The 15213-nt window shown below is 41.8% G+C and overlaps 2 protein-coding genes across 2 annotated transcripts in view; both read left to right on the top strand.

Annotated features, from left to right (window-relative positions):
* The window catches only part of ENTPD4 (ectonucleoside triphosphate diphosphohydrolase 4), a 424151-nt gene that overhangs the window by 292108 nt on the left and 116830 nt on the right, over nucleotides 1-15213 (top strand). The window lies entirely within an intron of this gene.
* Nucleotides 1-15213, top strand: part of LOC309963550 (tumor necrosis factor receptor superfamily member 10B-like) — a 48604-nt gene that overhangs the window by 16311 nt on the left and 17080 nt on the right. Inside the window, exons 3-7 of the mRNA XM_082841996.1 lie at nucleotides 9572-9685; nucleotides 10453-10564; nucleotides 11577-11845; nucleotides 12368-12399; nucleotides 12862-13044. Of these exons, the coding sequence (XP_082698122.1) occupies nucleotides 9572-9685; nucleotides 10453-10564; nucleotides 11577-11845; nucleotides 12368-12399; nucleotides 12862-13044 (710 nt within the window). The remainder of the gene's footprint in view (nucleotides 1-9571; nucleotides 9686-10452; nucleotides 10565-11576; nucleotides 11846-12367; nucleotides 12400-12861; nucleotides 13045-15213) is intronic.

Below are 15213 nucleotides of genomic sequence, written 5' to 3'. Positions count from 1 at the left end.
GAGAAGGTCTAAAGGGGCTTCCCTGGTGGCACAGTGGTTGAGAGTCCGCCTGACGATGCAGGGGACATGGGTTTGCGCCCTGGTCCGGGAAGATCCCACATACGGCGGAGTGGCTGGGCGCGTGAGCCATGGCCGCTGAACCTGTGCGTCCGGAGCCTGTGCTCTGCAACCGGAGAGACCACGACAGTGAGAGGCCCGCGTACCACACACACACAAAAAAAGAGAAGGTCTAAAAAGGATATTCATCAAAAACTCTTTATAGTGTTAACCTCTAAGACTTTGTAAAGGGGAGAGATTGCACTTTTACTTCTGAATTTAAATTTTTTTTTTACAGTAGGTTCTTGTTGGTTATCTATTTTAAATATAGCAGTGTGTACATGTCAATCCCAAATTCCCAGTCTATCCCTCCCCGCTGCACCCTTCCCCCCAGTAATCATAAGTTCATTTTCTAAGTCTGTGAGTCTGTTTCTGTTTTGTAAATAAGTTCATTTGTATCACTTTTTTTAAAGATTCTGCATATAATCAATATAATATGATATTTGTCTTTCTCTGTCTGACTTACTTCACTTAGTAAGATAATCTCCAGGTCCATCCACGTTGCTGCAGATGTCACTATTTTGTTCTTTTTCATGGCTGGGTAATACTCCATTGTATATATGTACCACATCTTCTTTACCCATTCATGTGTTGATGGACATTTAGGTTGCTTTTGTGTCTTGGCTATTGTAAACAGTGCTGCAATGAACATTAGAGTGAATGTACCCTTTCGAACAATGTTTTTCTCCAGATATGTGCCCAGGAGTGGGATTGCTGGATCATACAGTAGCTCTATTTTTATTTTTTTTAAACCTCCATACTGTTCTCCATAGTGTCTGTACCAATTTACATTCCCACGAACAGTACAGAAGGATTCCTTTTTCTCCACACCCTCTCCAGCATTTATTGTTTGTAGATTTTTAAATGATAGCCATTCTTACTGGTGTGAGGTGATATCTCATTGTTTTGATTTGCATGTCTCTAATAATTAGCAATGTTGAGCATCTTTTCATGTGCCTATAAGAGACCTTGTCTCTTATTTGATTAGAAGATCCAGTGGTGATATTTTGCATATCCTCTATTGTAACATCAATCCATGGACTATCTGTGCACTCTTTTTTCTTAATTTATTTTTTATTGAAGTACAGTTGAATTATAATGTGTTAATTACAGCTGTATGGCAAGTGACTCAGTTATACATATATATATACTTTCTTTTTCATATTGTTTTCCATTATGGTTTATCACCGGATATTGAATATACCTCCCTGTGCCACACAATAGGACCTTATTGTTTATCCATTCTATATATACCAGTTTGTATCTGCTATTCCCAAACTCCCAATCCAACCCTCTCCCACTCCCCTCCCCCTTGGCCATGCACTCTTTATTATAGGAAATAAAGGCATCAGTGTGTTTAAGTCTAATCAGATTAGAGAACCAATTCTAACCCATCATCCTTAAGATTCTGTTCTGCTAGAATCTCTCAAAGTACCAAAAATTTGTTTTAGTAAGAATTATCCAGAGAAAAAGATCCAATAGAGATTGTATGTATAGACAGAGATTTATTTTCAAGAATTGCTCATGCAGTTGTGGAAGCTGGCAAGTCCAAAATCCAGAAATCGGCTAGCAGTCTGCTGGATATAGAACTTCATGGTTGACAAGTTGTTTCTTGTTTTTGTTTTTTTTCCTTTAGCACTTTGTATTTTTCCCTCCACTGCCTTCTGGCCTCCATTATTTCTAATGAGAAATCAGCTAATAACCTTATTGAGAATCCCTTATATGTGATGAATCATGTCTTACGTGTTGGGTTTGTGTTTTTTTTTTACTTTTTTCGATACTACTTCCCCAGGTTGGGAGTGGGTAATTTGCATGCCTGCTGCTTTCCTTGGCTCCCTCTCTGGATTCAAACCCTGATTCCCCATCACCCATGGTCACCACTGTCCAGGCAGCTACTACCATCAAAAGTTGATAGGGCAGACATTTGAATGGGTCATGGCCCCCATGGGGCCTGCAATGGGCCGAGGTTACCTAGAGTCACCGAAGCCGGCAGCACTGCCCTCACTGAGGCTAGTGGGGAGGCTGACCTGGTTGCTTTTGAGCTGATAAATGCATGCACCACCCCCAAGGGGGTAAGCACTCATTGGTATGTATTAGTTTTTGAATTACCACAGTTATCCAAGTAGGAGAGGAGTGAGGGACCAAAGGAAAAATATATATATTTATATATATTATATCAAAAAATATATCCTAGTTTGATATAGTCCCATTTGTTTATGCTTTTGTTTCCCTTGCCTGAGGAGATGTATCCAAAAAAATATTGCTAAGACTGATGTCAAAGAGTGAACCCCTGAAGTTTTCTTCTGAAGGTTTTATGGTTTCAGGTGTTACATTAGTGTCTTTAAACCATTTTGAATTTAAATTTTTATATGGTGTGAGAAGGTAGTCCAGTTTATATGTAGCCTTACAGTTTTCCCAACACCATTTATTGAAGAGGCATGTTTGTTCCCATTGTATATTCTTGCCTCTTTTGTCATAGATTAATTGTCTATATAAGTGTGGGTTTATTTCTGGACTCTCTATTCTATTTCATTGATCTATGTGTCTGTTTTTGTGCCAGTACCATACTGTTTTGATGGCTGTAGCTTTGTAGTATATTTTGAAATCAAGGAGTGTGATACCTCCAGCTTTGTTCTTTATCAAAATTGTTTTTGGCTATTTGGGGACTTTTGTGTTTCATTAAAAATTTTAGAATTATTTTTTCTATTTCTGTGAAAAATGTCACTGGTGTTTTGATAGGAATTGCATTGAATCTGTAGATTTCCTCAGGTAGTGTTGTCATTTTAACAATATTAATTCTTCCAACATATGACCATAGTATATCTTTGCATCTTTTTGTGTTGTCTTCAGTTTCTTTCATCAATGTCTTATAGTTTTCCAAGTACATTTCATTTACCTCCTTACTGAGATTTATTCCTAGTTATTTTATTCTTTTTGATGCAATAGTAAATGGGATTGTTTTCGTAATTTCTATTTCTGATAGTTCATTGGTAGTGCATAAAAACAGAACAGATTTCTCTACAGTAATTGTGTATCCTGCAACTTTACAGAATTCATTGATGAGCTCTAGCAGTTTTTTGGTGATGTCTTCAGAATTTTCTATGTATAATATCATGTCATCGGCAAACAGTGACAGTTTTGCTTCTTCTCTTCCAATTTGGATGCCTTTTATTTCTTTTTCTTGTCTGATTGCTATGGCTAGAACTTCCAGTAGTACGTTGAATAAAAGGGACAAGAGTGGGCATCCTTTTCTTGTTCCTGATCTTAGAGGAAATGCTTTCAGCTTTTCACCATGGAGTATGATGGTAGTTGTGGGCTTGTCATATATGGCCTTTATAATATTGAGGTGTGTACCCTCTATATCCACTTTGTTGAGAGTTTTTATCATATATGGAGGTTGAATTTTGTCAAAAGCTTTTTCTGAATCTATTGAGATGGTTTTTATTCTTCAGTTTGTTAATGTGGTGTATTACATCGTGTATTGAACCATCTTTGCAACCTTGGGATAAATCTCAATTGATCATGGTGTATGATCCTTTGAATGTATTGTTGGATTCAGTTTACTTATATTTTACCAAGGATTTTTGCATCTATGTTCATCAGTGATATTGGACTGTAATTTTTCCCATGTATTTGTCTGTTTTTTGTATCAGGGTAATGCTGGCCTCATAGTACGAGTTCAGAAGTATTTCTTCCTCTGCAATTTTTTGGAATAGTTTGAGAAGGATGAGTGTTAACTCTTCTCTAGATGTTTGGTAGAATTCCCCTGTGAAGCTATCTGGTCCTGGACTTTTGTTTGTTGGAATTTTTAAATTATTGATTTAATTTCATTATGGGTAATTGGTCTCTTCAAAATTTCTATTTCTGCCTGATTCCGTCTTGAGAGATTGGACATTTCTAGGATTTTTTCTTTTTTCTTTTTTTTTAGGTTTTTCTATTTTATTGCTCTATAACTATTTGTTGTAATCTCTTGTGATCTTTTGTATTTCTGTGGTGTCAGTTGTACCTTTTCCTTTTTCATTCCTGATTTTATAGATTTGGGCCCTTTCTCTTTTTTTCTTAATGCGTTTGGCTAAAGGTTTATCAATTTTGTTTATCTTTTCAAAGAACCAGCTCTTAGTTTCATTGATTTTTTTCTATTGTTTTTAAAATCTCTATTACATTTATTTCTGATCTGATCTTCATGATTTCTTTCCTTCTACTAACTTTGGGTTTTGTTTGTTCTTTTTCTAGCCCCTTTAGGTGTAAGGTTAGGTTGTTTATTTGAGATTTTTCTTGTTTCCTGAGGTGAGGTTGAATTGCTATAAACTTCCCTCTTAGACTGCTTTTGCTGCATCCCATACATTTTGGGTCATTGTGTTTTCATTTTCATTTGTCTCCAGGTATTTTTAAATTTCCTCTTTGATTTCTTCAGTGATCCATTGCTTGCTTTGTATTGTATTATTTATCCTCAACTTGTTTATGTTTTTTGCAGTTTTTTTTCTTGTAGTTGATTTCTGGTCTCATAGCGTTGTGATAGGAAAGGGTGATTGATAAAATGTCAATTTTTGTAAATTTACCAAGAATTCTTTTGTGGCCTAGCATGTGATCTATCCTGGAGAATGTTCCATGTGCATTTGAAAAGAATGTGTATTCTGTTGCTTTTGGATGGAATGTTCTATATATATATCTATTAGATGGGATCTAATGTATCATTTAAGGTCAGTGTTTCCTTATTGATTTTCTGTCTGGATGATCTGTCCATTGATGTAAGTGGGGTGTTAAAATCCCTTACTAAATTTGTTACTGCCATTTTCTCCTTTTGTGTCTGTTAATATTTGCCTTATATATTTAGATGCTCCTATGTTGAGTGCATATATATTTATAATTGTTATATCATCGTCTTGGATTGATCCTTTGATCATTATATAATGTCCTTCTTTGTCTCTTATAACAGTCTGTGTTTTAAAGCCTATTTTGTCTGATATTAATATTGCTACCCTGGCTTTCTTTTCTTTTCCATTTGCATGGAATACCTTTCCTCAGCCCCTCACTTTCAGTGTGAATGTCCTTAGTGCTGCAGTGAGTCTCTTGTAAGCAGCAGATTGGAGCATTTAGTCCATTTACATTTAAAGTAATTATCAATAGATATGTATGCATTGACATTTTGTTGTTTTGGGGATGTTTTGTAGTTTTTTGTTCCTTTGTTCTTCTTTTCCTCTCTTCCCTGTGATTTGATGACTATCTTCAGTGTTTTGTTTGGATTACTTTCCCTTCGTGTGTGTATCTAATACAAATTTTTGAAATATGGTTACCATGAGGCTTACATACAGCAATCTATGTGTGTGTGTGTGTGTGTGTGTGTGTGTGTGTGTGTATGATTAAGTTGCTGCTCTCTTAAATTTGAACACAGTTTAACAACAGTGCAACTGTATTTTTACTCTCCAACCCCCAATCTTTACTTTTTTTGACATCATATTTTACATCTTTTTGTTTTGTGTATCTCTTAATTACTTATGGTGGATATAGATGATTTTACTTCTTTTGTCTTTTAGCCTTCCTACTGGTTTTATAAGTGGATTTACAACCTTTACTGTATATTTGCCTTTATCAATTAGCTTTTTACTTTCAAAATATTCCTGTTTCTAGTTGTGGTCTTTTCTATTATGCTGAGAGAAGTCCATTAACATTTCTTGTAAAACTGGTTTGGAGGTGCTGAAGTCATTTAGATTTTGCTTGTCTGTAAAACTTTTGATATCTCCTTCAAATCTGAATGATAGCCTTGCCAAGTAGAGTTTTCTTCATTGTAGTTTTTTCCCTTTTATCACTTTAAATGTATTGTGCCACTCCTTTCTGCCCTACAGAGTTTCTGCTGAAGAGTCAGTTGATAGTCTTATGGGAGTTCCCTTGTGTGTAACTTGTTGCTTTTCCCTTGCTGCTTTTAATACTCTCTCTTTATCTTTAATTTTTGCCATTTTAATTTCAGTGTCCTTATGTGGTTCTCTTTGCATTTATCCTGTTTGAGACCCTCTGTGCTTCCTGAACCAGGATGTCTGTTTCCTTTCCCAGGTTAGGGAAATTTTCAGCTATTATGACTTCAAGTATGTTCTCTGTACCTTTTCCTCTTTCTAGTCTCCTTCTGAGACCCCTATAATGCAAATTTAGTACACTTGATGTTGTCCAAGGTCTCTTAAAATGTCCTGTATTTTTAAATTCTTTTTTCTTTTTTGTGCAACTTGAGTAATTTCTACTACTCTGTCTTCCAGTTCACTGATCCATTCCTCTGTATCATCTAATCTATTGTTGCTTCCTTCTAATATATTTTTTATTTCAGTTATTATATTCTTCAGCTCTGTTTGGTTCTCCTTTATATTTTCTAACTCTTTGTTAAATCTCATTGTGTCCATTCACTCTTCTCCCAAGTTCTTTTATCATCTTTGTGATCATTACCTTGAACTCTTTATTGAGTAGGTTGCTTATCTCTATTTTCACTTAATTATTCTGGGGTTTTATCTTGGTCCTTCATTTGGAACATATTCCTCAGTCACCTCATTTTACTAATTCACTGTTTTTATTTCTATATATTTGTATGTTGGTTACATTTCCCAATCTTGGAGAAATGACCTTTTGTAGGAGATGTCCTATGTCCCAGCAGCACACTCCCCTATCATCACTGGAGCTATATGCTCTAGGGGTGCCCCCATGTGTGCTGTGTGGGCCCTTCTGTTGTGGCAGGCTGACTACTATGGGTGGGCTGGTAGGCATGGCTGGCCCTCAGTCCACTTGGCTGCTAGTCCCTGCCTAATGTGGTGTCTGCTCGCCACTGGTGGGCAGGGCTGGGATACAAGGTGGCTGGCTGTGGAGCCCCAGGAATTCCAGGCCTAGTTCTGGCCCACTGGTGGTTGGAGCAAGGTCCCAGGGTGGCTGGTTGTGGGACCAGGGGTCCCAGAGCTAAAGTCAACTGCTGAGAAGTGGGACCAGTTCCTGAAATGGCTAGCTACAGGGTCTGGGGTGTCCCAAAGCTGGTGTCAGCCCACTGATGAGTGTGGCTGGATCCCAGAGAGAGTGGCTGAGGGGCCTAAGATGTCTCAGAGCTGATGTCAGCCTGCTGGTGGGCAGGGCTGGGGCCCAGGTGTTCACAGGGCTAGTGCCAGCCCACTGATGGGCAGAGATCATTCCTGGGGCCTTTGGCTGCAGGTTCTCATTCCTTGCTAGATTTAATTCTAGCTACCCTCTTGAAAAACTGATCCAGTGATGTCTGGGTAGTAGCCCTTTTTTTTTCTCATCAGAGATGACACAGTAGTCCTGGATTGCACTCTGAACGGCTGCTGCAGCCTTTGTGTACCAATCTACGTTCAGATCCTGTGCCTCAAAAACTAACAGTGCCTCCTCAAGTAAAGAAAATCCCCTTGCCATTTCCTGCATCATGAAACTCTTCAGTTCTTCAGTTACTTCTTCTTCGTCTTGTTGCTCCACTCTCTCAATTATTTTCACTTTTCTTTCCGTCATTATCGCTTGGCGCTTCTTAGTACCAGATACATCACTGCTGCTTTTATGCTTGCTTCCGGACATCCTGGGCTTGAAATAAAGATACTGTACTACTGTATTCTATATAGCATGTACAATAAAGTACACAAAAGCACAACCACTTGTAGAGGATGCACGCACGTGACGATGTATGCCAAACACATGAACTAACTTACGTGATTGGACATCCAAAAGCATGTTCATATCTTTGAAAGTTCGCAACTTGAATGTTCGTATGTAGGGGACTTTCTGTACATCAAAATTTAAAACTGTGCATCAAAGGAAACAATCAATAGAATGTGAGAAGATATTTGTGAATCAAATAACTGATAAGGGTTTAATACCTAGAACATATAAATCAATCCTACAACTCAAGAACAAAAAGACAAACATCCCAATTTAAAAATGGGCAAAGAGGGCTTCCCTGGTGGCGCAGTGGTTGGGAGTCCGCCTGCCGAGGCAGGGGACACGGGTTCGTGCCCCGGTCTGGGAGGATCCCACATGCCGCGGAGCGGCTGGGCCCGTGAGCCATGGCCGCTGAGCCTGCACGTCCCAAGCCTGTGCTCCGCAACGGGAGAGGCCGCAGCAGTGAGAGGCCCGCGTACCGCAAAAAAAAAAAAAAAAAATGGGCAAAGGACTTAACTAGACATTTCTTCACAGATGATATACAAATGGCCAACAAGCATACGGGAAGATGCTCAACATCATTAATCATAAGAGAAATGCAAATTAAAACCACAGTGAGTTATCACCTCATACCAATTTGACGGTTACTATTGCAAAACAGAAAATAATGTGTTGGTGAGGAGGTGGAAAATTGCAATCCATGTACACTGTTGTGAGATTGTAAAAATTGTGCATCTGTTGTGGAAAACAGTATGGTGGCTCCTCAAAATATTAAAAACTAGAAATACCATATGATCCAGCAATCCTGCTACTGGGTATATATCCAAAAGAATTAAAAATGAGGTCTCAAGGAGATATTAGTACACCCATGTTCATAGCAATATTCATCATAGCCAAGAAGTGGAAGAAGCCCAAGTGTCCATTCATGCATGAATAGATAAACTAAATGTTTTATACACATGCAATGGAATATTATTCAGCCTGAAAAAAGAATGAAATTCTGACACATGTTACAACATGGATGAACCTCAAAAACCTGTGCTATGTGAAATAAGCCAAAAACAATTTTTGTATGATTCGGAACATACGTTCCCAGGCAGCAGCAGCTCCTGCAAGGTCTCACCTCAGTGCCTGGAGAATGCCTCTGTATTCCAAGGCACAAAGCCACACTTTCTCTGGATCTTTCTTTGACTCTTTACATACAGGACCCATTTTTCTTTCCATTGTTTTGGAGGATGGCATGAACTTTAACTGAAGGCTTGTCTGTGATTGTCATATTACTTCTGATCTTGTTTGTGTCTTCCACTGACCTGGACCTCATTGAGGACAGGGATTAAGACTTTCTTCTGTGACTCTCTAGGGACCTGATGGTGCTGTCCAATTTAGTAGTCACTAGGTCCATGTGACTACTGAGCACTTGAAATATGGCCACTCCGAATAGTGAGTGATGTAAGGGAGAAATAATCCCTGTATTCTAAGACATACTTTGAAAAATGAATGTAAAATATTCGACTGTTTTATGTTTATTACATCTTTAAGTGATATTATTTTGAATATATTGATTAAAATGCATTATTAAAATTAATTTGAGCTGTTTCCTTCTGCTCTTTTAACGTGGCTCCTATAATATTTGAATTTTTTATTGACTTGTAATATATTTATGCTGCATTGTTAGTCAAGGGTATATAGTAGATGCAGAATTGATGAACTGGCTGATGCCAGGTAAAATGAATTTCCCCATTTGGATTCTGTTGATGGCCAAAAGAGGAGTCTCCCAGTCACCACTGCCAGCCCCTGGGAATCCTGTGGGGATTCATTTACCAGATTTTCTCTCCCTTCCCAGGATACCATGTATCAGAAGGTGGAGAAAACTGTATATCCTGTACAAATGGAGTGGACTTTACTAATCACTGGAATATGCTCCCTTCCTGCTTACCATGTACAATCTGTAAATCAGGTACAGAACATGGGGACCCATAACAAGTGCAGGCATGATGAGGTGGGAATTGTATCCAACATGGAATCAGGACATCTGGATTCCAATTCCAGTCCTTCTTGGTCTTCATCATACCCTGTTTTATGATTATGTCTTAGGTCAATACAAAAAATAGAAATTATTTTTATAATGCATGCCACATAGTATGTAAATCTTTTAAATCATCAGATGAAAGTGGTGGGAAAGTAATCTGTCCTTTGATGGGGGAGAGGGATGGGATATGTATAGTTACAGCATAAGAAAAGGCCTGGCCAAGTGGAAAAGTGCTAGGTTTGAGCTTTGACGTGGGTCTAGTCCTGGGCCAGGCCCCTCTTAGCCCTGTGCTCTGTGCTCCTGGCAGAGACTTGGCCTCTCTCAGCCTTTACAACTTAGGGCCCCTCTACCTCTCCAGCAGGGCTAGGTTTTGGGAAGTCACCCAAGGGTTCCTCTCCATCCAGGGTCTCTCAGATTATACCTGGCCCTTCCTACTGACCCTGTGAGCTATAAGATTTCCCTCCTTGTCCTAATGCATTAAATAATGAATCATGGTCCTTTTCTCACACCTCTGAGTATTGGTGACAGGTGAACAGGGGCTGTCCTTTATGTGCCCCACATGTGTTGCTGCAGAATTTGACCCCCAAAGCTACAGTGAACTGAGGAGAGCTGAGTGGGTGGGTGTTTGGTTGGTGAAGAAGGGTCGAGGGTCACGCAAGGGAAACACATCCCCAAACCTTATCCTTTGTCTTCAGGTGAAGAAGAGAGGACCCCTTGCACGGCGACTAAGGACACACAGTGTCAGTGCAAACCTGGAACTTTCCATGAAGAAGACTCACCTGAGTTCTGCCAGAAGTGCAGCACTGGGTGAGACGTGGGAGCCTAGGTGGTTCCCAACAGTTCAAGGGAAACACTACAGAGCCTCGCTTCCGCCCCAGGGAAGCTTCCGTCCCTGTGCTGGTGGGGTCTCCTGAGCCTGCAGCAGCCCCTCCCCATCCATCTGCATGTCCCTGCACTGCCCCCTGCATCTTCCCACACCTCCTTAGCACCGCTTCCCTTTGGCCAGGTCGGCTTTTCTATTGGACACAATAGGCCACTGATTAGATCCATGATGCAGTCAACAGAAGTTTTAATTTCTTTAAAAAAAAGATATCAAGAGGGGAAAAAATGAGTAGAATGCAGCTGGGCTTATATTCATCTTTATAACAATTCAGTCATAAAATGGAATCTTTAATATTTTTTATGCAGGAAAGGGCCCATGAATACAAAAGTGCCCACAGCCAAGTCATAATAAGATTGAGCATGTAGCTCCTTCAAGGTTCCTTTAAAGCCCTGAGCCAACTCAGCTGACCTCACATCCAGCCCTCATTCCCCCAATAAGAGGGAATGAATCTTTCCTATTTGGGGATGTAGGGGCCAATAGTAATTTGCTCTCCTCTGACGCTCCAGTGCTGGCTGCGATTGGTAGGAAGAGTCAACAGGTGGAGGACAAGAGGATCCTTGTATTAAAGCTTGACTGGAGGATGAGGCTTGGCTTGTGCCCAAACCCTTCTGACCCTTGACTTGGATGAGATGCCCCCTCACATAGGCTTCCCCTGCAGCCCAGGGAGGCCAGTGCAGGCCTTGCAGAGAAGGCCCAGCTCCTTAAGGGGCAGCTCTGAACACTCAGCAGGAGCCCTGGGGGCTGGAGTGCACAAGCCCAGATCCTTCTCCCCAAAAAGGGGGACTGAAGGGACCCTGCCCTGAAGACAGTAGGAGCCCGTCCCTCCCCCACTGTCTTGTCAGGGAACACTGGGTGAGAGATTGTTCCCTCTTTCTCCTCATCTGGCCAGCTTTCCCTGACGGATCCCCTCCATGTCCTCCCTGTGTCTGTACCCAGGTGCCCTGATGGGATGGTTATGGCCAAGCCCTGTAACCCCTTCAGTGACCTCAAATGTGTGGACCAAAAATCAGGTACCCAGGCCAGTGGGGAGGCCCCGGTTCCTGGTGAGACAGTGACCATGCGCCCAAGACTGCCCACCACTCCCTCTTCCTCCTCAGACACTTCACAGCTGGTGATCACAGTTGTAGCTGTAATTACAGCTGTCTGTCTCCTGCCGCTGCTGCTGCTGGTGATCACATATCTTTTCCGGCGGTTCTGCATTCAAGGTGAGGTTCTGGGAGGGAAGGGGGAGGTGCTGGCCCCCTCCTCCATCTCCCCAGTCCTCCTGGCTTGGCTCTGATCTTGTTCCCCGGGATCCCCCTCCACCTCCCACCTCACCTGCTCCTACGAAGCCGGGATCGCATGAGTCCCCCATCTCAGCTGACGGTCCCCTCTTCCCCCGGCCAAGTATGGTGGGCAGGGAGCAGGGTCAGTTCTTAATGTCTTTAGGACCCCCAGCCAGGGCAGAGAGGTGGTCAGCACCTTGACTGGGTGACAAGAGTCAGGGGAGAGGGTCGTTCAGCAGAACCCCACAGAGATTTTACATGGGTTTCATTTTCCCCCTTCTCTTCTCCCTCCCCGAGGGTTCTCCAGGTTTGGAATGGCCCGTTCCCTGTCACCAGGCCCGGGGCTCCTTGTTCAGTGTCTGAGCCCCCAGCCCACACCCTGTCCCTGGCACTGTCCCTGGGGAGGGAGGTGCTGCAAGAGGGCGTTCCCCACGGCTCAGGCGGATGCCTCTTCTCTTCTAGGTGGTGGTGTGGACCCTAAGTGCATGGACAGGGTGAGTTGGTTTCTCCAGGACCTGGTGGCATCAGGCCCTCAGTAACTGTTTGGCCCTGGGTGGACACGGTCCCCAGTTTGTCCTATGCTGTTGTCCCTGGCTCTCTCAAGTGGCCTGAGGGCTCTGGGCTGACAGTAGGAGAGCAACTGGCCTGTTGAGAGCAGCTCTAAGGCTGGTTGGCAGTGCTAGCCCTGTCCCTCTTCCTGCTTGTGAGACGCCCTCACCCCATAACCCTGGATGCACCCTGGGGTATGGGGGGGGTGTCAGGCAAGGGTGCTGAACCCCCCTTAGCACAGCACTAGGGTCCTGGTGCCATCAGCAGAACCCTGGATGTGTTGAGTCTGTGCCCACCTCGGGGGGGACAAACGGGAGTAGGTAAGGAGGCAGAGCCCACCATGTTCCCCCAGACGCTGCAGGGATCTGTGGGTATGGACTCCTGAATCAGCTCCTTGCCTTCCCAAGGTCTTTTTCTGCTGCTCCTGTCCCCCAAGAGGTCCTGGGGCTCTGGACAATGCCCATAACAACATGCTGATCAACAGAGATTTGCTGTCCATTCTGGTGCCCAAGAAGGACCTAGAAGACCAGGAGCAGGACAAGCTGACAGGTGTCATGGTACAGTCTCCAGTGGAAGCAAAGCATTTACTGGTGAGTGTGTGGTGAGCTTTCTTCTTGCCCAGGACTGAAGTAGAAACAGAGAAAGACCAATGTTGGTCAGGTCTCCTGTCCCATGGGGAAGTGGTGATAGAGGGATATCAGGGTCCTAAAGGGGAAAGGAACCTGCTACCCTGATATGGTAGACTGTCAGCTCTATGCAATATTGTGCTGTTTATTATCTGTCCAGTTCTCACTGTTTCCTCAGTCTAGAACAAGGAGGCACAGAGTGGGCACTCCCATATTTGTTGAATGATTGAATGAGGGCTGCATACTATTCCACTGCATAGTTGTAAAATAATATAGTAAGCCATTCCTCCTAATAATAGGAATATCAAATTTGTTACAAAATTATTATTACACTGAACATACATGAAAATAAATCTTAGTCCTGGGCTTCCCTGGTGGCGCAGTGGTTGAGAGTCCGCCTGCCGATGCAGGGGATACCGGTTCGTGCCCCGGTCCGGGAGGATCCCGCATGCCACGGAGCAGCTGGGCCCGTGAGCCATGGCCGCTGGGCCTGCGCGTCCGGAGCCTGTGCTCCGCAATGCGAGAGGCCACAGCAGTGAGAGGCCCGCATACCGCAAAAAAATAAATAAATAAAAAATAAATCTTAGTCCTGATAGCTGATCATATTTGTATAGTGGCTTCTTAGAAGAAGTAGAATTTTGGGGTCAACTTGTAGAAGTGCTTTTCTACTGTCTACACACACATGCACATCCAGTTTGGGTTCATATCTGTTCATCAGTTTTGACAGTGAGTAGTCAACCTGTGCAAACATTTCTCATTCTTCATAAGGTTGGAAAGTCATTCCCCACAACATAAGATGAAATTCTTTAATTTCTTAGAGTTTTTAAATTTAATGATGATTTTTAGCATTTAACAATTTTAGCTAACTGGAATTTATTTTGTGATATGATATGATGTGAGGAGCTCCCTGAATTCTGAGTCACTGTCTCCTTCCTATAACCCTATTTAGCAACTGCTTCTCCCACTTCCCTCTGTTTTAGGCCTCTCCTTTATCACATGTGAAATATTTATGCGGACAATGATCTCTTTCCATCTAGAGTGTTCTTTTTGGGTTTTTTTTCCTGCATTGACAGTTGACCCTTGAACAAAGCTGGGGATAGGGACACAGACCCTCCAAAATCCACATGTCTGTGGCTCTGCATCCTCAGGTTCAACCAACTGTGTATCATATAGTACTGTAGTGCATATATAGTGAAAAAAATCCACATGTACATGGACTTGTGCAGTTCAAACCCTTGTTGTTCAAGGGTCAACTATATACTGCATTGTTTTTAAAGAGAAAGTATAAAAGGAAGCAAACAAACAAAAAAGACAAATAATCCCCCCATCCTGATTAATCACTTCTCACATTTTTTCACAGTAGTTAATACATATCCACAGTGAGAAAATTTAAACAGTATAGAACGTTTCTCAGTGAGTCATGAAAGCCTCATCCTATAATCTTTCTCTAGCCACTTAGTTCTTTTTATTTCAGGTAACTATGAGGTATAATTTTCTCTGATTCTTTGCTGAAATTGTTATGCATGTCATCTATATACTATACCAACGAAACTGTTTAGTATGTTTTAATATCTGAGAGAGCAATACCTCTTACTTTTTCAAAATTTATTGTTTACCCAGATAAAATTTAGAATTATTTTATAAGATATCCTCCACACCTAAAAAAATTATTGAAATATTTTGTATTACCTTAAATTCATAAATTAATCTAGGAAGAATTAAGATCTTGTTAATATTCAATATTGCTCTTATCAAAGAAGATAACATTGAGAGATTAAACATAATGGTGGAGTAGAAAGACCCTGAGCTCACCTCCTCTCACAGGCACACCAAAATTATAACTATTTACAGAGGAACTATTGGTGAGAAATACCAGAATCTACCAGAAAATATCTTCTACAACTAATGATATAAAGAAGGAACCACAAGATGGCTGAGACATAGTACAGTAAAAACCCATATTGCCGGGTGATCAGCCCACAATTGGGAGGCTAATTACATTTGCAGAGGTTCTGCCCAAGGAGCAAGGAATCTGAGCCCCACATCAGGCTCCCCAGCCCAGGAGTTCTGCACCAGGAAGACAAGCCCCTAGAACATTTGGCTTTAAGGCCAGTGGGGCTTACTTTCAGGAGA

Source organism: Leucopleurus acutus (genome assembly GCF_964270905.1).
Source record: "Leucopleurus acutus genome assembly, chromosome: 7".
NCBI classification, from domain to species: Eukaryota; Metazoa; Chordata; class Mammalia; order Artiodactyla; family Delphinidae; genus Leucopleurus; species Leucopleurus acutus.
The sequence above is the reverse complement of the archived record's forward strand: the minus strand, read 5'-3'. Positions and strand labels throughout refer to the sequence as shown.